Raw genomic sequence first — 22,560 nt, 5'->3', positions numbered from 1 at the left:
GTGGGGTGTGGTGGTTGCACAGTATATCCACTGCCAAAACAAAAAATACTAAACACATAAGAAATATATGTCTTACGCTAAGCTAAATCACATCACCATTGTAAAAAAATTAAAATAAAATGTGCTCCCTGCTTTTCTGAATGGGAAATGTGAGAATTTACAAGGAGCATAAACAATCTATAATTCATTATAAAATGAACTACAGGATGATCTGATTCACTTTCTAAACAAGATATTCTTCTAACTTTTCAGATGAGAAATTACTGGGATTCCCTGTGTTCTCAATTGTTGCCTAATCTAGGAATGGACATACATTTTTTTTTTTTTTAGCCACATTTCACCTGTTGTTCCACACTGGCTGTTTGAGAATTCATTGTCCGTGGGAAATCTGCTTGTTTGTTTCACTGCTTGCCTTGAGTACGCTCGGAGGAAAAGATCGCGGGAGGAAACAGGACAGGCATTGGCGTTTTCAACTAGAAATCCGGCCCCCAGCCCCCAGCTCTAGGACTGGAAAGTGCAGGGCGATGTTGGACAGGTCACTCCAGGATCCTGTGCCAGTAATAACCTTCTACCACAGGGCTGTCCTAAGGACACAGTGGGAGCACTTGGAAGAGTCCAAGCAATATATCATGCAGTGGTTCTCAACCTTCTGGCTCTTTACATACAGCTCCTCATGTTGTGACCCAACCATAACATTATTTTCGTTGCTACTTCATCACTGTCATGTTGCTACTGTGATGAATCGTCATGTAAATATCTGATAGGCAGGATGGTCTTAAGCGACCCCTGTGAAAGGGTCCTTCGACCGCCAAAGGGGTCGCGACCCACAGGTTGAGAACCGCTGTAAGTGACATGGGTTGACAAGACACTGTAGCGGTAGTCAAGCCCCAGACTTCACCCTGGCAAGTACATGTCCTTAGGGAACTCCGTATCTATCTCATTTGAACTGGAATAGAATGTTCAAGGGACAGAAACAGGTTACTCCCACTCCAAAAAAAGGGGGGGAGGGGGCGGGGCGCTGGGTGGGTGGGGTCGCTTCCTCTACCAAACTTCCAGAACTCTAGATCCCTGGAATGTGATCTGCTGTGACCTAGTCCATTTTAAAAGGTAGATGCGGGCGTTGGGCCTGGCTCAGACCCATGCTTCCGGTCCCTAAGCGTGTCAACCATCACTGGGAAGTGACCTGCCCAGGGGTACGGAAAGCTTGGCTCCTAAAATGCCGCAGCGTGTCAGGCGAGCCACCAGCCAGAGTCTGCCGAATGCCCTCCCCGAGCTCCAGTACACCCCCAGCGGACCGCGTGCATCCCTGCCTGTGGCCCACCCGCCCCCGATCCCGCCCCCTGCCACGCCAGGTACGGCGGCCTCGGGCCGGCACCCCCGTCCTGTGTCTCCTCCCCAGGGCCGCCAGCCTCACCAGCGGTTCCCGGCGGCTGGAGCTCCGATCGGTGGGCGCCCGGCGGCCCCGAACATTAACGACACCCAGGAGCCTGGCCTCGAGGCTCAGGCCCGAGATCTGACTCCAATCGGCGCAACCCCAGCGACTGGCGCCGAGCGGTTCAGCATTTTGAGCGGAGCTTCCGGGAACCCGATGGAGGCGGAAACCGGAAGTCGGGAGCAACCACTCGTCCTCTCCCCCCCATCACCACGCTGTCTGCCTCACCTGGAATCGCCTGCTTTTACTCACAGAGGCAACGAAAGTAAATTTTTATTCTACTCAAAATATACTGTTTTTTTTTCTAATATTTTAGAAACACATAGGGTGGGGAAAAACGGAGGAAACCAAAGTGGGACCCCCCGGGATCTGCCTGATGGTTTGACCCGGTTGCCTTGGAGACCGGTAGCAACATCAGTAGGAGAGCCGACGCCAGAGGCGATGGCCTCGCTAGCCCGGCTGCAGGCGCGGTCCGCGCTCTTAGGACATCAGTACTACTTTAGAAACAGGTAAGCCATCCACGGGGACCGCTCAGCGCTGGCTTGGACTTTAGCTGTTTTTCAGCAGAGGTTTCCTAACAACACGTTTTCTCATTCAAGAAGTAGAAGCCTGCCCTTCATTTGTTGGCTGCGAACATAATCACAAGTTTAAAAGTATATTACCATACAGGGGATTATCCTTAGGGAGTGGAGGGGGGCCTAGATATCAGCTTGAGATGATTTAAGTAAAAGCCCGGCGTAAATAAAATTGTAAAATGGAGTGTTGGTGGTTTTTTTTACACCGTCACTCCTCAGTTGGATGAAAAGAGCTTTAATAACCTGATGGAGGTCACCTGGGCTCCCCTATCTGGGTGAGCTAGTGTGTCCCCCATACCTGGGAATTTGTGCCTCCATTATTTCAAAAACATCATTGAACTCTGTTCTGTGACTCGTTTGTCTCCGTAAGTGGACAGTATCTAAACTATTTGGGATAATTAGTATCGGTATATTAATTAATAGGAGAGGGTTTACTGGGCACGTGGGCGATCATCACAGCACAAAGTATAGATTAGGCATAGTGTCTGCCTCTAAGGAGGTTGACATCCTTGAGACCTAAGAGTGAAATGATATTCAAAAACTAGTAATTTTACACATCAATATATCTTATAATAGAGGACAGCTAATATTGGAATTTTATTCCTGGCATCTAAAATAGTTACAAGGTATATGATAATGAGAAGGAAAAACGATTGGGTTTTTAAGCTAGTATTTATTCAGTAGCTAATACATGGAATTCAGAGTAAGCACAGTATGTTAATATGCAAAATGCATAGTTTTTGCATATTAACATATTTAACCACACATTTTTTCATTTCCTATTTATTGTCAGTTAATTTGTGGCCACTGATGGTGCGCAGGAATATAGTGTTATCCAGGGTTATAGTGCTTATTTCTGGTTGATGATGAAGTGTCTAGGAACTTCCAGCTTTTTCTCGATGTTTTATTACATTCCCATTAATACTTTTGGTCTTTCATCATTAATAATTCATTTAGTATTCATTGTGATAATACTGATCATAATAAATTTATTTCAAATTCATGCAGATGTCATATTTTATTCACTGCTATAGGATTTTCATCATAATTTGGAACTAATTAATATACCATTAAAATAAAGTGTTACCCACATTTTTCCTTTTAAACATAAAATGTCTAGCAGTTCATGACATATTGTATGAGTATTCAGCAGCCCAGTGGTAATCCAAGTATCTGTAAATTTCATTTTTAAGCAGTTTTTAAAATAGTAGCAACAGATAAATGTGTATAGAAGTCAAATTTCAGCACATAAGTTAAAACTTAGTAGTAAGTGAAATACTAGATATTTTTTAAATGTTGCCCTTTAAGATATATAGTTCTAGTAAGTATAGTACAATACTTGTGCTTGGATTTATATACATTATTATTTATAACTCCAAAATGAAACAATTTAATTTTGCTCTTAACTATGTATTATATGTTAGCATGATTACCAGGAGATATTAGAATACATAAACTCAAAGTAGATAATTTGATTGCTTATCTTTTGCATGTCTAACAACAATTATAAGTAAAGGATAAGTTCAAACTACACATTAGTTCAAAGGACATATAACTGTATCTATACACCTATTCATACTTTTTCACCCTCTTCTGCAAAGGTAGTCAGTGCTAATTATTGTTGGAAAAGAAGAGACAGCTGTGCTCAGTCATTTAAATAGAGACCATTAGGAAGAAGGAAAATAGATCTACTGTGATATTAAATGTTAATGGCAACAGTGGGTTAAATAACCTTAAGAAACCATTTAATCCTGTTATCATGACTTTCACTTCTCATCAGCCTTATTGAGTGAAGTTATTCTTTCCTTATCTTCCGCATGCTTTTCTTTGTTGTTGTATTTTTAAAATATGGTTTTATTGATGAGAGAGAGAAAAGAAGGGGAGGGGAGAGGAGGGGAGGGAAGAAGAGGGGAGGGAGGAGATAGAAGCATCAATGAGACAGAAACATGGCTGCCTTCTGCAGGCCCTGCACTGGGGATGGAGCCCACAACCCAGGTATGTGTTCTGCCCAGGAATCGAACCGTGACCTGATGAATAGGTTCATGGTCTACCACTGAGCCACACCGGCGGGCTGCACTCTTGCACATCTGGATCACTGCCTTTGATGCAAATTCTGGCCCCTCCCTCTGCTTTTGTGGGTCCTTTTCAGTCAGACTTTCTGGGTAACTCTCCTGCTTACCTAGAACTCTCATCCACCTCCTTGTTTCTCCAACTATTTGTCACTGACAGCTTAACAGCTCATCCTATTTTTCTTTCTGTCAGCCAACATCATAGTATTGTCTAAGAATTTTTATTGTTTCATGTCTTTTTACTTTCTATTCTGTTTTTCTTCTAATTATGATGAATAAACGTAACGAAGTCTATATATTTAACATAACCTATAATGACAACAAAAAAGTAACCTCTCTCCAAAAAACATAATTCTGAGGGAATTGCTTTTAAAATCAAGAAATAAATGACTGGCCATTCTTCATTCACTCAGCAAACATAAAGTGCTAATTATGTGCCCAGCAGCATTCTGGGAGGGAAATCCCTCTGTAGCCCACAGTAGTTGCCCTCAGCAATATCACTGCATCAAATGGAGGGGGGAGGGGGGAATGGTAATGATCGCTAAAATGCAGATGGAAGTGTGTCTTTGTTGAACCTCTTCGGGCTGTAAGTTAATAGATCTGATGACTGCATTTTGTATCTCTTTATCTCTTTATAATCCCCATGGCCCTCTCCCCTGCTTCCTTTAACTGAAATGGACTTTCTGAGAATTCTATCTAGAATTGGCATTCTGTGATAGATTTATTTTACTTAGAGGCGATTCATGTAACTGGTGCGTTGACTGCAATATGCAGACATTTTAATCCTGCGTGATAGGTTTAAAAAAAAATAAAATAAAAACTACAACACCGTTTCTTTATTTTCTTATAACATCAGTTGCAAATTAGTTAGTTGCAAAGTAAGTGATCATAAAAAATGTTTAAAAAGTAAACCTGTTGAAAGCACATGGCCCCTCAGAGAAAGGTTCATTTTTCTAAACGTAGCTCTTGATTTCTGAAATGCTTTTTTCCTATTTAGTTTTTTTTTAAATTTATCTTTATTGTTGAAAATATTACAGATGCCCCGCCCCCTTTTTTAAAATTTTATTTAAAATGACGTTTGAACGATCATGACCATTTTGGAAGAAATTAAATATTAATTTTAACTGATTGGCTTGCTTTAGAGTCATATTTGTCACTAATGAAAAGTTTCTTTTTTTTTTTTTTTTTTTAAGTGTTGTGGACGCATTTAGAAAAAAAGAGAATGAGGCAGCAGGTAAAATCCAGAGCTGGTTTCGAGGATGTCAGGTTCGGACGTATATCAGGTATATTGATTTTGTCATTGAAAATTCAGATACACCATAAAAATATACTCCTTACAAAATGTAACTTATGCATGTAGTGCTCCCTTCAAGTAATCTTTTATGTTACTGTAATGAAGCTTAATGAATTATATAATGTTCTTTTTTTAAAATATATTTTATTGATTTTCTTCAGAGAGGAAGGGAGAGGGATAGAGAGTTAGAAACATGGATGAGAGAGAAACATCGATCAGCTGCCTCCTGCACACTCCCTACTGGGGATGTGCCCACAACCAAGGTACATGCCCTTGACTGGAATCGAACCTGGAACCCTTGCATCCGCAGGCCGACGCTCTATCCACTGAGCCAAACCGGTTAGGGCTATAATGTCCTTTTTAAAAATATAAATATTTTGGTCATTTTTCCTACATATCAGAAAGCTAAATTATATTGACCATTTCTTGACTTGCAACTATTCTCAATATTGTAAACATACTTGACAAAATTCTTTTCTTCAAATTCCACTGGATGTGACAAATGACTGGTATTAATAGCAATTAATTCATTGACTGGTAAGAAAGAAGAAAAACGAAACAAAAAGAATGCTATTCCAATTTTTGCCAACAAGTTGGTAAATGATACCAGAACGATACCATTCCTATTGCAAAGGGATTGAAATTGATCCTTAACTGGTCCACTTTTTCTTCAGTGCTCAAACTGTCCTTCACCTTCCCTTCCATCCTGAAAAAAATATTTTCCTGGATAAGGTGAAGGACGAATATGCCTCACCAGTAATAATTCAGAATTCAGGTGGAGATCATACTGTGTATGTCCTTAAGTTATTAGCTAGTAGGAACCAGACATGCAAATTAAAGTGTGATGTTTTGCCTGGCCGGTGTGGCTCAGTGGTTGAGCATTGCCCCATGAACCAGGAGGTCATGGTTCGATTCCAGGTCAGGGCACATGCCTGGGTTGCAGGCTGGATCCCCAGTAGGGGGCCTGCAGGAGGCAGTAGATCAATGATTCTCTGTCATCATTGATGCTTCTATCTCTCTCCCCCTCTCACTTCCTCTCTGAAATCAGTAAAAATGTATTTTAAAGTGTGAAGTTTTCATCTTTGACCACAGTAAACTAGAAACATGGCAGCAAAGAGAGTCTTTTGAATTCAGCAGACGAACACAACATTCACCTGGACAGACTGAGTAATATAAGGAAAGAATGGAGAGGGGAACCGTTTCCTGACCTCAAGAATTATTTCTAAATTCTGTGATTCACAGCAACAGTGCCTGGCTTATCTCTCAACATGTCACCATGACTGGTTTTATTGTCTTAGAATTAAAAAAATATTTTAGAGAGTAAAACATTGAAGAATAATTTGGAATTTTAAAGAAATTATTTAATCAGTAGCCCCAAAAGAAATACTGAGTCGTTATCTATACCTTTCTTTTTCTACTTCTAGAAATTATGAATTATATCCCAGAATGGCAACTCTCCACTTTATGAAAGTACACACTCACTTGGCTTTGAATTTGATCTTTTGTATTGCAGGAAGGTATATTCTAAGCAGGTTGTAAGAGCTATTTTTGTTCCAGTGAACGCGTATTAATAAGTATATTTTTCACTCAGGTATTTACACAGAGTTGTAACAGTTATTCAGAAATGGTGGAGAAGTTACTTAGGAAAGAAATGTTATCAAAACAAGATAAAGGTAAATATTACACAACTTATATATGGTAGCATTAAAATTATGCAATATACCATAACTCATTCACTTCGGTCAGATTTAGAGGTAATTTCAAAGTTATTTGTGGTCAATATTTACGTACAAACAAAATTGGATTTAATTTTTAGTGTGAGTCCTCTTCTGAGAGGCCATTCCTGATTTTCCAGTGGAGAAGTGATGACTTGTTTCTTTGCACCCAAATGACACCAGAGGCTTTATTTTTGTAAAAGAACCTTTCACAGAATATATACCTATACGTGCTTATTTGTTAATGATTTTTCTGTACTTTTTAGATGGTGAGTAGACACTGAAGCTAGTTCATTTTTGGATCACCAACATTTAGACTAATCTCTGGCCCATAATACAGTCAATAAACATCAACTGAGCCTGGGTGGTGTGGCTCAGTGATTGAGCATCAACCTATGAACCAGAAGGTCACGGTTTGATACCCGGTCAGGGCACATGCCCCAGTTGCAGGCTCGATCCCCAGTGTGGGGTCTGCAGGAGGCAATCAATGATTCTCTCTCATCATTGATGTTTCTCTCTCTCTCTCTCTCTCTCTCCCACACACACACACACACACCCCCTCATGGTGGGGTTTGGGCAGAGGCAAGAATCTGAGGAAGATAATAAATAGGAAAGCAGAGACATAATGTCACAGGAATCAGGGGTGAAAACCATTAGAAGACAGAGTGTCAACAGTCTCAAATGTGGCCAAGCTCAAACAGCCAGTGGGCCGTGCAACGACCAAAGTCCTGGGTCTCCTTAGACAGCCCCCCTCCAAACTCTACCATATCTGGGTATTTCTCTCCAGCTTCTACAGCAGGGGTCCTCAAACTACGGCCCGCGGGCCACATGCAAATACAAATATTGTATTTGTTCCCGTTTTGTTTTTTTACTTCAAAATAAGGTATGTGCAGTGTGCATAGGAATTTTTTCATAGTTTCTTTTTAAACTATAGTCCGGCCCTCCAACGGTCTGAGGGACAGTGAACTGGCCCCCTGTTTAAAAAGTTTGAGGACCCCTGTTCTACAGCATCCTCACAGTGGCACCAGCTAGCTTCCCTCGCCCTGAAGTGCTGCACATCCTCCACTCCCACGCCCGCATTAACCCACAGCTTCACAGCGCAGTTCTAATCTTCTTCTGTGCTTTGCCTCTCTGTCTTGTTTCCTGGATGCCTATTGCTTTTGATTTTTAAAATTTTCTTTTTTTAAAAAGAAATGTTTTTATTTATCTCAGAGAGGAAGGCAGAGGGAGAGAGAGAGATAGAAACATCAATGATGAGAGAGAATCATGGATAGGCTGCCCCCTGCCTGCCCCCTACTGGGGATCAAGCCCACAACCCAGGCATGTGCCCTGACCAGGAATTGAACCCTGACCTCCTGGTTCATAAGTCGATGCTCAACCACTGAGCCACACAGGCTGGGCTTGCTCACTATTGTTAGTTTTGGCTAAGAGATCCCTCCCATAATGACCGTCACTGTGTCCCAGGCCCCTTTATCTGATGAGATTGACATGGTTGCTTCTACAGGCATTTTTATTTCTCTTCACTAGTTAGCTAAGTGTTTCTTCTATACATGAGAAAATGCCCAATTTTAAAAATAAACTTCTTTATAGAACTTCCAAATAAGTTATAAGTTAATAAGTCAACACTTAGCACCCTTTGATGTCAGGGCATAAAACTGAAACATCATAGATTTTTTTCCCTTCAGGGTCTTGCCTTTTAGATATACACCTAAGTCTGAATAACTTAAGACTCTGACTTACTAATATTAACTTAAAACTTTATTGCCCTGGCTGGTTTGGCTCAGTGGATAGAGCGTCAGCCTGCGGACTGAAAGGTCCTGGGTTTGATTCCGGTCAAAGGCATGTACCTTGGTTTCGAGCACATTCCCAGTAGGAGGTGTGCAGGAGACAGCTGATTGATATTTCTCTTTCGTTGATGTTTCTAACACGATCCCTCTCCCTTCCTCTCTGTAAAAAAATCAATAAAATATATATTTTTAAAAACTTTATTAACATAGTTTCACCTAATTATGAAATGAATTTAGTTTGGCTCACCTGCTTTTAAAGATTCTATTAATAACAACTGGGAGAAAGAATGTAATTGACTTTTAATTGTTTTGTGTGTGGAAAAAATACAAGTTATTTTAATAATCAGCTGTTGATAATCACCAGTTTGGTATCGGTTGCCAGCAAACAAGGCAAAGCATATGCCACAAATACTCATGATTATTTGGTAATAAATCATTTTAATGATTCTACTCAAAATGATGCAATGAGGGTGACACTGATGTGGGAAATAATGAAGGCCCGGGCCCTGGTATCCATATGTTCATGGGCTTTCAAGATTCCACTGCTATCATTCCAGCACAAATATTGTCTCTGTATCACCCTTGCTAGCAAGGAAAGCCAGTTGATCTGGTCAAGTTTGTATAGATATATTACTCAAAATGGTCTCACATATGGTTTTTTGGTGTGGTGTGTGTGTGTGTGTGTGTACTTTAGGGAATTGAGAATAAAGGTGACACCAAGTACTGGTTCACACAAGACCGACTCATTGGAATCAAAGTGCTCTTCCACCTTTTAACTATACAATTGAGAATCCTGAGGCCTAAAAGTTGTATCTCTCTTTCCTCTTCTCTTAGAATAAAATTGAATCTCTTAGGCCAGTGGTCGGCAAACTGCGGCTCGCGAGCCACATGCGGCTCTTTGGCCCCTTGAGTGTGGCTCTTCCACAAAATAGCGACTTCTGGGCATGGGCCACGAAGTTTCAACCGCACTGTATGTGCACGCCCACACGTGGTATTTTGTGGAAGAGCCACACTCAAGGGGCCAAAGAGCCGCATGTGGCTCGCGAGCCGGCAGTTTGCCGACCACAGTCTTAGGCAGTTTGGATTTCATTGAGAGCTGGAGGACATGCTTCTCGCAGCACCAGGGGTGGTCCCTCCCGTGATGACCATCACGGTGTCCCAAGCCCCTTTATCCATGTCAGTCTTCACAACAACTCTCGAAAGTAAGGAGAGTCCCATTGTGTGGGGCTGGGATGCAGGCTGGGCGACCTTCAGGCACGTGTTCAAAGCCACAGGCCTCTAAACGCAGCCTGAGGAATGGAACCCGGGTCGGTGGCCGAAAAGCTCCCACACACTCAGGGATGCCTACTGAACAGCAGTGTGATAAAAATAAGGAACATCTTATTCTGAACCCCAATTTTTTTCCAATATGTGATTTCTAATAGGTGTCTCTTGCATAAAAATACTTAATGTTCATACCTGCCTCGATATGCCTTGAAGAAGTAGGATCTTAAAGAAAGTACTTGGAATTCACCTCCAACACCAAGAATTATGCCTTGATTGCGAAAACAAAGACGGTGAATTTAGAATGAAGTCCCGCCGTTGTGTTCATTTGTGAATAACATATTGCAGCCAACTGTTCCCTAATTGCCCGGACTGTTGATGAATAAGCCAGCCCTGCTCAGCACAGACAATTTGCTTTGGATCAGACCGGGCAAGGCAAACAATACTAATTACAGCGGAACCCTTTCCTACAAATGCCTATGTGTTGCGAGGAAAGGAAAAAAAACCCTATGTAAAAAGAGAAGGCACTTGTCTCTCATTTTGCCTGACACAGCACCTGTTACCTGGGCTCTAGAAACTATTAATCGCACGAATTTTGAATAAAAATGGATCATGTTGTATTTCGTGTTGGGAAAAACATGTATATTTTATTCCTTTGCTGTCTATTGCCCTCTCATGACCTTGGTTAATTTTATTTGTTTAATTAAAAGATGGGATGGATGGGGAAGCTTTATTTCAAGCAGTATTTTCATTGAAATAAGCGATGGTGGCAAATGGGGATTTGCTAGAACAGAGACATGCCTATTAATAGACAGGAGTGTCTCTACCAGAAAGGAACCCAGACTTTCGGAAGTCTTCCTTGTATCAGGGGATTTGCTGTAACGAGATATCATTGTATTTATGGTTTTATGGTGTTAAAATGAATGTTAAACGGAACCGAATTCCCGAGCATTCCTCGGGAGGCAGCTAAGTACAGAGCATTTTGTACAGATGGTTGGAAGGCACAATTTTCCTCCATCGCTGCATCCCCATCCTTGAACGCTTTCGACTGAAGACAGCCTTTCTTTGAATTTTTCATTAAACCAGACGTCTTGAAATATGAATTCCTTTTATGTTTCTGTGAGTTTTGGCTAAGAGAGCCCCAGTGAATAAATCATACAATGCTACGTGTCACCAGCACTTGTGAATATTTCTGCTTTGTTATTCTATTCTCAGTAGAGCTCCATTGATTATCAAACTCAGCGGAGAGCATTTTATGATCATATATCTCCATTAGCGCCTAGTTTGACTACCATAGATTTTTCTGGTTAAGCCTGCATTATGTATTAGGAAGCCTATCTCTTCAATACAAAGTTTGATTTCATTTTTCTAAGCCTCGAGCTCTTATTATGTATTATGTATAAAGATTCTTATCTTTTATATGTAAGAAAAGGCTGCACTGTCTTTGTGTAACTGAAATATATGCCATCTTTTTTTTCTTCTTCTTGATTCACAGTTAGCATATCATGATATGAAGATGAATATCTACAATGCAATGGCTGTCAGGGTAAATATTTCTTCACTTGTTAAACAAATGAAAAGTCAATTGTGTCTTGAATTCGTTTTTAATAAAATGAGCAAACCAGAATAATGCAAATTTGATTGATATGCTAATGGTAAAGAGAGAAAAGAGTACATAGTTAAAAAGTTAGCTATCCTAAATAATCCTGGCAGTATTAAAAATTAGAGTAAAATGTAAAACATGTAATTATCAATGCTTATGTTTTAGAATGTTAAATATCTCCGAGCCATAACTGGAGGAAGACCATAAATATTAATGAAGCAATGTATTCGTTTCCATATGTCATAGAGAATATTGTGATAAATAGATGAACGTGGTTCTGGAATTTAAGATTCCTGCCCAATACAAATCAATTAGAAATTATTCAAATGATTTAACAGTAATAAAGTCAGTTTCCAGCTTAGAAGTTTTATTTCTATCATTTTTGTGTTCATGGTTATGTGTTATTTTCCTGATAGAAAGCTGAAGTTAGTGATTCTGAGGCTGGCTTGGCTTTTGCACAGATTTGGGGACTGGGACGGCAAAAGTTTTTTGGGTTTTTTTTTGGTCTCAGACATTATGGTCATAGCTTGATTGTGAAGCTGTTATAAATGGAGACGTTACTTAAGCGAATTTTATTAATGTCCTTAAAACCTACATTGTCTTATATTTTCTTTCATTAAGCTATTCATTCTTACTTCTGGTCATAAAGGATTTTATTGGGAGTGAAAAAAGACGGTAAGAGACCTCCTGGAAGTCCTGTTTTGAACTATGGCAGGCGAATTAACGTTCTTTTGATTATTTATATTCCTGCGGGAAGGTGCGTCACTCTCCAGGGGTGCCTGTGCTGGGAGCCTCGCCCAGGGACAGTCTCCACTATCTCTCTGTCCACTGCCCTGTTCTGTGGTTTCAGGGGGAAAACCAAGAGGAAGCAGTAGATCCTCTGGCTTCTTTGTCTGATCCAGAGGCAAACACCCCCAGTGGCAGTGGCCTGTTGACCTTGCTTAGAATAGAGTCATAGACATGCCCCCAGGTCATGAATAAGGATCGTCACCTGCCATCGGAAAGAAAAAACTTCTGTTTTTTTAATTTGCTTCATATACGGAGCCAATGGCAAACTCTATCCTGACCCTGGACTGTTTGCCTGACAAGTAAATTACATTCTATTTTCAAGGAGGCTCGGGGGCCATTTCTGAAAAGAGAGGAATTTCTAAAAAAAATTATTTTTAGCCTATCCATTTCTAAATAGATGTCATTCTTTATAATGAATCAATTACATGTTGTGATTTTTAAAAAGGTATATTTTTATTGATTTCAGAGAGGAAAGAAAAGGGGGAGGGAGGGAGGGAGAGAGAGAGAGAGAGAGAGAGAGAGAGAGACATCAATGATGAGAAAGAATCATTGATTGGCTGCCTCCTGCACGCCCCCTACTGGGGATCGATCCCACAACCCGGGCATGTGCCCTGGCCCGGAATTGAACTTGGGACTCTTCAGTCCGCAGGCCAATGCTCTATCCACTGTGCAAAACCAGCCAGGGCCCCGTTGTGATTATTTTATGTTGCAATAGATATTCTTGTTCTGCTTTGCTGCATTTCATTTTCAAAGGGTCACCTTTTCTCTAAAGACTTTACGATCCCCCAACCCATGTGGAATTGATCACTCTCTCTTTTGATGTCCCTGTTTTACCATGGACACGCTTCTGTTATAGAACCGGTGACATCTTATTAGCCTTACTCATTTACATGCCGTATGCACCCCCCGCCCCCTGCAAGTCCCTTGGGGCCCCGAATCTAATCTTCTTCCTCTTTGTATCTGCAGTTCTAGGCTTATAGTTGGTGCTTACGTCGAGGTTCCTTAATACCTCAACCAACGCCAGCTTGCTCTTCTCTAAGCAGGAGTAAAACAAGTCATTTGTTTTAAATCCTTTCCATCTCCGTCCCTCTGGCCCTAGCTGGAGTCATGTTAGGCCTTGTGGGGGATCTTCAGGCTGTTTTGAACTCCTGCCTGGGCTGTGTGGAGTGGGCAGACTGGAAGTGGGGAGGTCATATTTGGTTAGTGCAGTTCTCATGTGGACGGAAGATCTCATGAGCTTTGGGGTCCTGCCAAAGCCCCCCAACACAGACAGGTCCGCGGAGTTCTGCTGTGGTATAAGCTGCCGTCGGAACCCGCAGGATGCCTACACGAAACTCCAGGCCAGGACTGTCAATTAATGCGGCAATCAGTTGCTCAGTAAATTTTTACCTTGGTTCCTGGGTCCTGTTCCTCCTGTATCTCTGAGTGACACTCAATGGCCTTTTTGGTCTTTGATTTGACTTTGCTCCAGATTCGTTCAGGTTCTGCTTCTCCTCCAGAATCTTGGCTGCTTCATTGCGGATCTCTCTTCAGTTTGGCCCCCAACTCCCCTTCTCCCCCCGCCCCCCCGCCCGCCCCAGCTCTCTCTGCTTGCACAGCTTTTAGTATCTTATGCAAATGTCAGGAGGTGGTGCAGCTGCTCAGCTCATTTCACTCCCTGTCCCATCTAGAGGGGCAATTGTGCATCTTTGTCTGGCCGGGTAGAGAGTTAATCCTCCATTTCTGCTGCTGGTTAAACATGGGGTGTCACCTGAGGCCCCCAAAGCACTGGGCTTAGGAAGTCCGCTTCCTAACAGCACTAAGTGTGGTATTAAGATGAAGGCAAAATTACTTTGTATGGTTTTCAGGAGTGTTGTGCATTCTAATTCATAAAAAAAAAAAAAAGTGTAATTATGAATACGGGTTCTATTTCTGTATGCTGTCATATACATTTGGAGCGTCAACATTAGGTACGTTATTAGTGAATTTGTTGTCCATGTCTTCTTTTTTTAAAAGTATGTTTTCTTATTGATTTCAGAGAGAAAGCGGGAGGGGGAGAGAGAGAGACACACATCAATGATGAGAGAGAATCACTGATAGGCTGCCTCCTGCATGCCCCCTACTGGGGATCAAGCCTGCAACCTGGGCATGTGCCCTCACCGGGAATCAAACAGTGACCTCCTGGTTCATAGGTCGACACTCAGTCCCTGAGCCACACCAGCTGGCCATGTCTTCGTTTTTAATTTTAGATGAGAAGACATTATTTTTCTGTCTTTTGATAACATTTAGGTCAGTAAGAATTTTGAGGAGTTAAAGTAAACTCAATGGAGGTAGACCTTTTCTATGAGTAGATGACTTTTGATATATCAGGCTTTTTGCCATTTGTTTTAGTGCTTAAAATAAATGTTATTTATAAGCCCACTTACGTTTTGATGTTACTTAATGAGGAATATGCATCATTGATTTGACTAGCTTAAGAGGTCATTTGGAAGTTGCCCGTTAACAAGCTGTAATCTGCTGAGCTCGCAATGACTGTTTAAAATTATCTATTCAGAGCTGATCAATGACAATAATTGTTTCATACCAATCACTTCTGAAAGTTGCTGATTACTTTGAAGGACATGAAATAAAAACTCAATAAATGTTAGCTCTTGTTATTGTATTCAAAGAAGTATTCAAATGGCTTGATGAAGATGCAAGACATTTTGTTTAGAGAACTGATACCACTGAATTTAAAAAGCCCACGTAAAAAATTTATTTCAACCCAGCCAGTGTGGCTCACTGGTTGAGCATCAACCCATGAACCAGGAGGTCACAGTTCGATTCCTCATCAGGACACATGCCCAGGTTGCGGGCTTGATCCCCAGCAGGGAGCATGCGGGAGGCAGCTGATCAGTGACTCACTCTCATCATTGATGTTTCTCTCTCTCCTCCTCCTCCCATCCTTTCTCTGAAATCAATAAAAACATATTTTTAAAAAATTGATTTCAATGAGACCAAGTACAATCTTCAAGTCAGTTGGTTATGTAAAACAAAAAACTTGTTCAGTCGGGGAGTAGAATTGATAGGAATTAGTAAAGCAAATATTTAACCTTTTGGTAGCTAATTTCATACTTAGTGTTTATGAAACAATTATAAATATTTTAAAATAAATTAAGTTTTGGCATTATAACATTATGTAAGCAATCTATGACTACAACCTACACTGGCACCTCTACATATTGTTATGTCAATGGAAAAACTTATAATTTATATGCATTATCATCCATCATTACCTTTATTCTGAGGAACTGTTAATGCTTTCACTAAAAATGTCCACTGGCATATTTTATCTTTCTATTCACTTCAATAGATTCAGAAGCGATGGCGAGGCTACAAGGTTCGGAAATACGGCTTCAATTATTATTATTTCAAGGAATATCTGAGGGCGATTTCAGAGACCAATGACGCAGTTAGGTGAGTAGCACAGTCACTAGTCCACTAGCGAAAATTGTAGACCGGTTACTCAGCAGGTGTTGACCATACCCATCATTAGAAATAATTTCTAAAACTCAGTGATAACTTAGGCAGACGTGTACTGACAAGATAGAAATGCGATTCTATTGAGCTTAAAAACTTATTGTATTATATTTAAATATCCTGTACTCCTGACAGTACATTAGATTATATTATGCCTTGGTTCTATGCAGAATCGCTTAGTTTCAATAAAATTGTTTCATTTAAAATGAATTTATCTATATAATGATCCTGTTACCTATGAAGCCTTAAGTATGATAAGCCTCGGGTGAGTTTTCAGAAATATATGCAATTACAAGGCTTGCCTCTCAAAGCAGAAAATAAAATACCATGGGGCATAAGGAAATGGACCACTGTACTGTCAGGTTTTCTTAAAATATATTTGTATTAATTTCAGAGAGAGGAAGGGAGAGGGAAAGAGAGAGAGAGAAACATCAATGATGAGAGATAAACATCGACTGTCTGCCTCCTGCACGCCCCTGTTGGGAATGGAGCCCACAACCCCGGCATGTGCCCTCACCAGGAATTGAACCATGACCTCCTGGTTCACAGGTTGACACTCAACCACTGAGCCACACCTGCCAGGGCCATTCATTTACATTTTGAAACATATTACAGTGCTACTCAATAAGACCATTTATTGTTACTCAACAAGGAATTTTAGGTCAAAGAGTGGTAGGTGATCCGTGCCGATACATGAAAGACGTGCAAATCCTAAAAATCGGCTGTGTGGTAAAATCACTACACAGGGGAGGTAACATGGCGGGTGGCCTCCCTCAGTGGGCTGTCCTGATGCTCCGTTTACTTTTATTATTGGAACTCAAATGAACTTCCCGGTTTATCTATCATGAATCTGAGCAGTTCGGCGGGACAGAGGGAGAGGCGCAGTTCCATTAAGCGCGAACGTATCATTGGCTGTCAGGTGAGCCTTGTTATGCTGTCCATCCTCATTTAACTATCCCACAAGATCTCTTAATGAAGTTAAGCCCCAAGTTCACTGCCGTAATTCTGCGGCAAGAGTTGGTGCAATGTAACAATTCATCACTTGTCAGGGAGGCACTTTTAGTTTATACGTTTAATAAGGGCATCCTCGAGCTTGGTTAATTAGAAGTGAACAGTTTGCATATTTACTAAATGCGGAGTGTCATTGCCACCACGGCCTCTTGCCTGCATGAATTATTTCTCTATCTGCCATAAACAGCTGGGTAATTATTACTGCCATAATCAGATAAATTCCCTCTGTAAGGCTTTTCTTACATGGCAGCTCTTTGAACTCATCCAAAGCCGAACAGAATTTATGAACTCCAGCAGCGAGGCCACTTTTTCATACAACCGTGTCCCCGTTCCCGATTTCAAGGACACAAGTAGAGCGCCATAGTCTATTGTGAAGCCTGGCCAGTGTGGCTCAGTGATTGAGCGTCCACCCATGAACCAGGAGGTCACAGTTCGATTTCCGGCCAGGGCACATGCCCGGGTTGTGGGCTTGATCCCCAGTGGGGGGTGTGCATGAGGCAGCTGATAGATGATTCTCTCTCATCATTGATGTTTCTCTCTCTCCCTTTCTCTCTGAAGTCAATAAAAATATATTTTAATAAAACAAACAAAGAACAGGTGTCTGGTTAATAATACCTGCCCCTTACCAACCGCAGGAGAGTGTTGTGAGGATGGGTTAATGTCTGGGGAAGGGCTTGGAGCTCCTAAAAAAATGTACAATCTGAATACATGTTGTTATTATGCCTATTGTTGTACTTAGCATAATGCCATTCTCAATTATTCAACATCATGTATGTTATATAAAACTAGAGGCCCGGTACGTGAAATTCGTGCACTCTGGGGGGTGGTATAGTCCTCAGCCAGGATTGCAAGAGGGTGCAGGCCAGGCCAAGGGACCCCACTGGTGCACGATGGGGGACGGGGAGGGATGCGGGAGGTTGGCCAGCTGGGGAGGGACTGCGAGAGGGCTCCAGGGTGTGTCTGACCCGTCTCGCTCAGTCCTGAGATCGGCCGGACCCCAGCAGCAAGCTAACCTCCCAGTTGGTGTGTTTGCCCCCTGGTAGTCAGTGCACAACATAGTGAGCTGTTGAGAGGCCTTAGCATATCATTAGCATATTACGCTTTGATTGGTTGAATGGCCGTCTGGACACTTAGCATATTAGGCTTTTATTACATAGGACTTGTACTTCCGTTTAGAGAAACTATCCAGAATAGTAAAAAGAAAATAATTTTACAGTGAAATATGTGCATATTTTTAGAAAGAATACTGAACAAAAGAATTCTCTTCAAGGAAGTTTATTCAAAAGAGCCAGAAGGAGGAAAAAAAAATGATTTTCACGAATGATCTTTTGAATGGAGTCGTATTACTTTTTAAAATCATGCAAAGTAGGCAAATGAAATAATGGAGCAATTGGACGATCAGCATGAAGTCATGGAATGGTAATTTTATAACATGGACCATTATCATCTCTTTCATTTGTTTCATTCTCAAAATATCTAGTCCGTAGAGCACCAATTCGCTGGCATCGCCTTGAGAGAGCCCGTCCACCCTTGGCCAGAAAGCCTCATCTCCTGCTCTAACCTGCCTTTTCCCCTCTGAACTGCATCAAAGTCCCAGCCAGACTCAGGAAGCTCTGGGTTTCGGGGGGTCTTCGGAGTGGCCCCAAATTGGGACAAAGGCCCTGGGCCTATGTGTGCCCTTCTGAACAGTCATGGGATGCAGGCTGGGGGAGCGGGTGGGGCAACTCATTTTCTCCCGTGATCCAGCTAGATGCCAGCACTCTTGGCAGCGAGAGGATTGGGTGGTTTGTGGTGCAGGGAGGCATGAATGTGAAAGGATGAGCTCCCCAGCCCGGCCACCCCTTCATGTAGATGCCATGGTGACTCAGCACATAGATCTCATGGTGACTCGGCACATAGATCCCATGGTGACTCGGCACGTAGATCCCATGGTGACTTGGCACGTAGATCCCATGGTGACTCGGCACATAGATCCCATGGTGACTCGGCACATAGATCCCATGGTGACTCGGTACTCATTTAACTGAGACAACCGGACAGAAATATAATTGTGCTGTTCAGTGGTTCTGCACACTCACCTAGGGCAGTGAGTCAGTGAGGAATGCAAGATTGAGTCTTTTCAACAATTGTATGGATTTTGAAAATTCGTGACTTTGTGTTTCGAAATTACCCCCGATTAGTTTTTCCAGCGCTTTCTCAGGTGTCCTGGCTTTCTCTTTAGGGCATGCCAGTTCCTTCTGGGGGGATTGTGTGGGTTGCTAGTATGTTTTCTTTATATCCGGGACACTGGCTTTCTTTTTCCGTCTCTCAGCTTTAGCCTTCCTGGCGAGCTCCCCAAGCACACACTCTTTATAGCTCGCATTTCCATAGCCTGAAGATGGACTGTTTGTACTGCGTCTCATAATTTACAGTTTTGATTTTGTGTCAGGTCCTGTGTACTTCTCTGTGTCTTACCTGTTCATGCATGTGTTCATTGTATCGGGCCTTTTTTTCTTTCTTAGGTCAGATCTCTCCATAGTCATTAAATCATTTGTAACGCACAAACTTCTTTGTAGGTATGCCTTTTGTGTGTGTGTGTGTGTGTGTGCGCGTGTGATTGCTCAGGAAATTACCGTATTTCTATTCGGAGGCAAGTAAACTGGATACATGCATATCTGAGTAATTATCCTGGTAGTGGCAGCTCATTGGTTATTTTAAATTACCTTAAAGACTTATAAGGGGAAATGATAGAAGAAATATTTCTTTTTCCCATAATAGAAAGAGTAAAGATGAAAATGAATAATCTATTCAGTTTTCTATGTCACATATGCTTGTTATTTTTTTTCCTAGTAAAAAATTCTCATTTATTCATAAGTAACTGCCTTGAAATGTGTACCTTAAGGACAAAGAAAGGTCACCCGTCCCTCTCACTCCTGGTTCTTTGTCAAAAATGGACACAGTTAATGAGGTTTGTTTGCTACAGAACAAACTCGCAGACACAGATAGAGATCCTTTCAACGGAAACAAATTTGTTTGGCTTCACCAGGTTACCCGGCGATTAATAACAGCCCTGAGGTGCAGGTCAGGCAGGTCACCGGACCCGCTGGCCGGCAAAGCTAAGCGTACAGCCAGCCCGGCTCTGTGGGCGCGGGAGCCCCCCAAATACTGTGCATAACGGCCAACGGGCTATTCTCTGGCTCCTTCTTTCATATTAATAAGCAATTTTCAAGAGAAGGGTGGCAAAATGAGGGCCATGCCACTCCAAGTAATTCATTTATTTTGCAATTTAATCTTATGTTGAAAAAAAATTGCTCTGCTGCAGGAGTGTAGCCTGGTGATTTTTAAACGTCAGGGTGTTTCATAAGTAACCTTGTCTGAAGCATTGTGTGAGGGGCCCTTAGCAGGAACTCGCCGCAGGAACATTCCCAGGCACTGAGGGAGGAATGAGAGTCTTTCCTTCTTTGGGAATTCCCCCCTCTGCTTTTCGCCTGACACGTTTGAGGTAAAGACCCAGGGTTCACTTAATATTTTACTGATAGAACCAGACAGGAAGTTACATATCTATTTTTTAAAAAGAATAAAGTCCAATTGCAAAACATGGCCTTTATAAGAATAGTTACACTTACTCTTTTAAAATAAAGGATAGCTCTTCACAGAAGTGGTTTATTTCTCCATATTTGATAACGTATTCTACTTAAGGGTATTTTTTTTACATGGCATATTTTAAAAACTTATTTTTTTATTTAAACATCTTAGAAGCACACACATAAATGATTTAGAAAGTTTTATTAATTTAATGGAATTTATTATACTTAGTCATGAACTTGTTCACATAATTTAGCTTTTATTCTGATTGTATAATTGGACAAAATGTCAACTTTTCAAGTGCATTATAGAAGAAATAGAGGATAATATATATATATATATCTAATGATATTCATATTATTTGAACTGTAAATGGAAACTGTTAACAGAAATAAAGTTATAATAAATTAAGCATATATATAAAATTAGCCCAGTTAGTATACAAGATAAATGAGTAGAGATTTCTAAATAGAAAATTAAAATTTAAAGGAACTCAGTAGATCAAATCCTTTCTTGGGATATTTAAGTATGTCCAAAATAGTTCATCTTCAACCAAAGAAATTAATATAGTAATTCACTCACTTTGCATTTGATACAGTTCCTCAACGATTGGATTCATTGTAAGATACAGCTATTTGGTTTTTAAAATGTAACCACTGAACAGTCGCTTTATTTTTATTTATTTCTATTTTTTATTTTTTGAACAGTCCCTCTAAATGCCTTTTAAAGGTTGCAGGGACCCAGCCAGTGTGTGCAGGTGAGACAGGGCCCCAAACCCAACTTTGATTGTCATTAGTGAGAAAATGAAACGCTAAGCAGACTGTTCGCATCCTGGGTAAGCGCACACTGTTTTGCTGCAGGGAGGCCCTGGACGACTTTGCAGATATGAGAGAGAGAGAAGAGAAGAAGGCCGACCTCGAGAGGGAGGAGAAGAAGAGAGATTACGCAGCCCGAAAGATGCATTACCTTCTCAGCACAAAGCAGGTTGGTCTACCTGTCCCTGACAGCTCGTGCGCCGCCGGGGCCCTGCCTGACAGAGACAAACTAGCAGCCTGGATGGGACATGACTGGGTGAAAGATACCACAAAGACACGACTTCCAGTTCAATTCCGTGCCGCTGGGTGGGTGCTCACAGGCACCCTGCTCTCCTGTGACAGCGGCTTCCTAGCAGCGGCTGCTGGGATGCAGGCGGGAAGGCCCGGGTAGCCCTGTGGTCTCATGTCAGGATCCCCCACACCCAGGGCGTAGCCTCGCTTTCCAAACCCATGGGGAGCAGCTCGCTGTTGTGCTGTGAATGGATCAAGAACTGACACGTTCTTCAGCTGGCATAGCATTCAGGTTTCTTGCACCTTTTCCAAATCCTGGTGCAAGTTTTCAGGGACAGCTTTTAACAGAAGTCCTTCGGCAGTTCCATCTTCGCATAGAAAAATAAGTGTGGAATTTGGAATACTTAGACATTTCTGTTCTATATATATATATATATATATATATATATATATATATATATATATATATATACTTTCATTGATTTCAGAGGGGAAGGAAGAGGGAGAGAGAGAGAAACATCAATGATGAGAGAGAACCTTTGATAGGGTACCTCCTGCACGCCCCCTACTGGGGATCGAGCCCAAAACCTGGGCATGTGCCCTGACAGGGAATCCAACTTTGACCTCCTGGTTCATAGTTTGACGCTCAACTTCTGAGCCATGCTGGCCGGGCTCCTGTCAGTTTTTACTGTCAACTCATGTAGGTATTTGAAAGGTTCCTGAATAAATATTGAAGTGTAAATAATTTTTATGAGGCATATCAGAATAAGAAATGTTTTATTAACCTGCTTAAGAGGATAATTGTAATAACATTTTAGCAAGGAGAGAAACACTATTTGATTGAAAGTAATTTAGAAATGATTTTAATCTAGTTGACAGAAAACTAATTTTATGTTAAACTTTCATAGTTCTAA

The 22,560-nt window shown here is 41.4% G+C and overlaps 2 protein-coding genes across 5 annotated transcripts in view; one reads left to right on the top strand and one right to left on the bottom strand.

Moving 5' to 3' along the window:
* GPATCH2 (G-patch domain containing 2) overlaps positions 1 to 1,589 on the bottom strand; it is an 87,964-nt gene extending 86,375 nt beyond the window's left edge. For 2 of the 3 annotated variants that reach the window (XM_036354846.1, XM_036354848.1), the window contains exon 1: positions 1,415 to 1,589. In XM_036354846.1, coding sequence (XP_036210739.1) covers positions 1,415 to 1,470 — 56 coding nt within the window. In that variant the 5' untranslated portion in view covers positions 1,471 to 1,589. Of the gene's footprint in view, positions 1 to 341; positions 918 to 1,414 lie in introns of those variants that run through there. The other variant, XM_036354847.1, reaches the window with a different exon arrangement.
* A 119-nt stretch (positions 1,590 to 1,708) lies between these two features.
* Positions 1,709 to 22,560, top strand: part of SPATA17 (spermatogenesis associated 17) — a 65,082-nt gene continuing 44,230 nt past the window's right edge. Inside the window, exons 1-6 of one of the 2 annotated variants that reach the window (XM_036354850.1) lie at positions 1,709 to 1,941; positions 5,270 to 5,359; positions 6,962 to 7,043; positions 11,631 to 11,681; positions 15,859 to 15,962; positions 21,461 to 21,584. In XM_036354850.1, coding sequence (XP_036210743.1) covers positions 1,874 to 1,941; positions 5,270 to 5,359; positions 6,962 to 7,043; positions 11,631 to 11,681; positions 15,859 to 15,962; positions 21,461 to 21,584 — 519 coding nt within the window. In that variant the 5' untranslated portion in view covers positions 1,709 to 1,873. The remainder of the gene's footprint in view (positions 1,942 to 5,269; positions 5,360 to 6,961; positions 7,044 to 11,630; positions 11,682 to 15,858; positions 15,963 to 21,460; positions 21,585 to 22,560) is intronic. The other variant, XM_036354849.1, reaches the window with a different exon arrangement.

This window comes from Myotis myotis, unplaced genomic scaffold (assembly GCF_014108235.1).
Source record: "Myotis myotis isolate mMyoMyo1 unplaced genomic scaffold, mMyoMyo1.p scaffold_m19_p_21, whole genome shotgun sequence".
Taxonomy (NCBI): domain Eukaryota; kingdom Metazoa; phylum Chordata; class Mammalia; order Chiroptera; family Vespertilionidae; genus Myotis; species Myotis myotis.
Note: the sequence above shows the minus strand (reverse complement) of the source record. Positions and strands in the feature narration are given on the sequence as shown.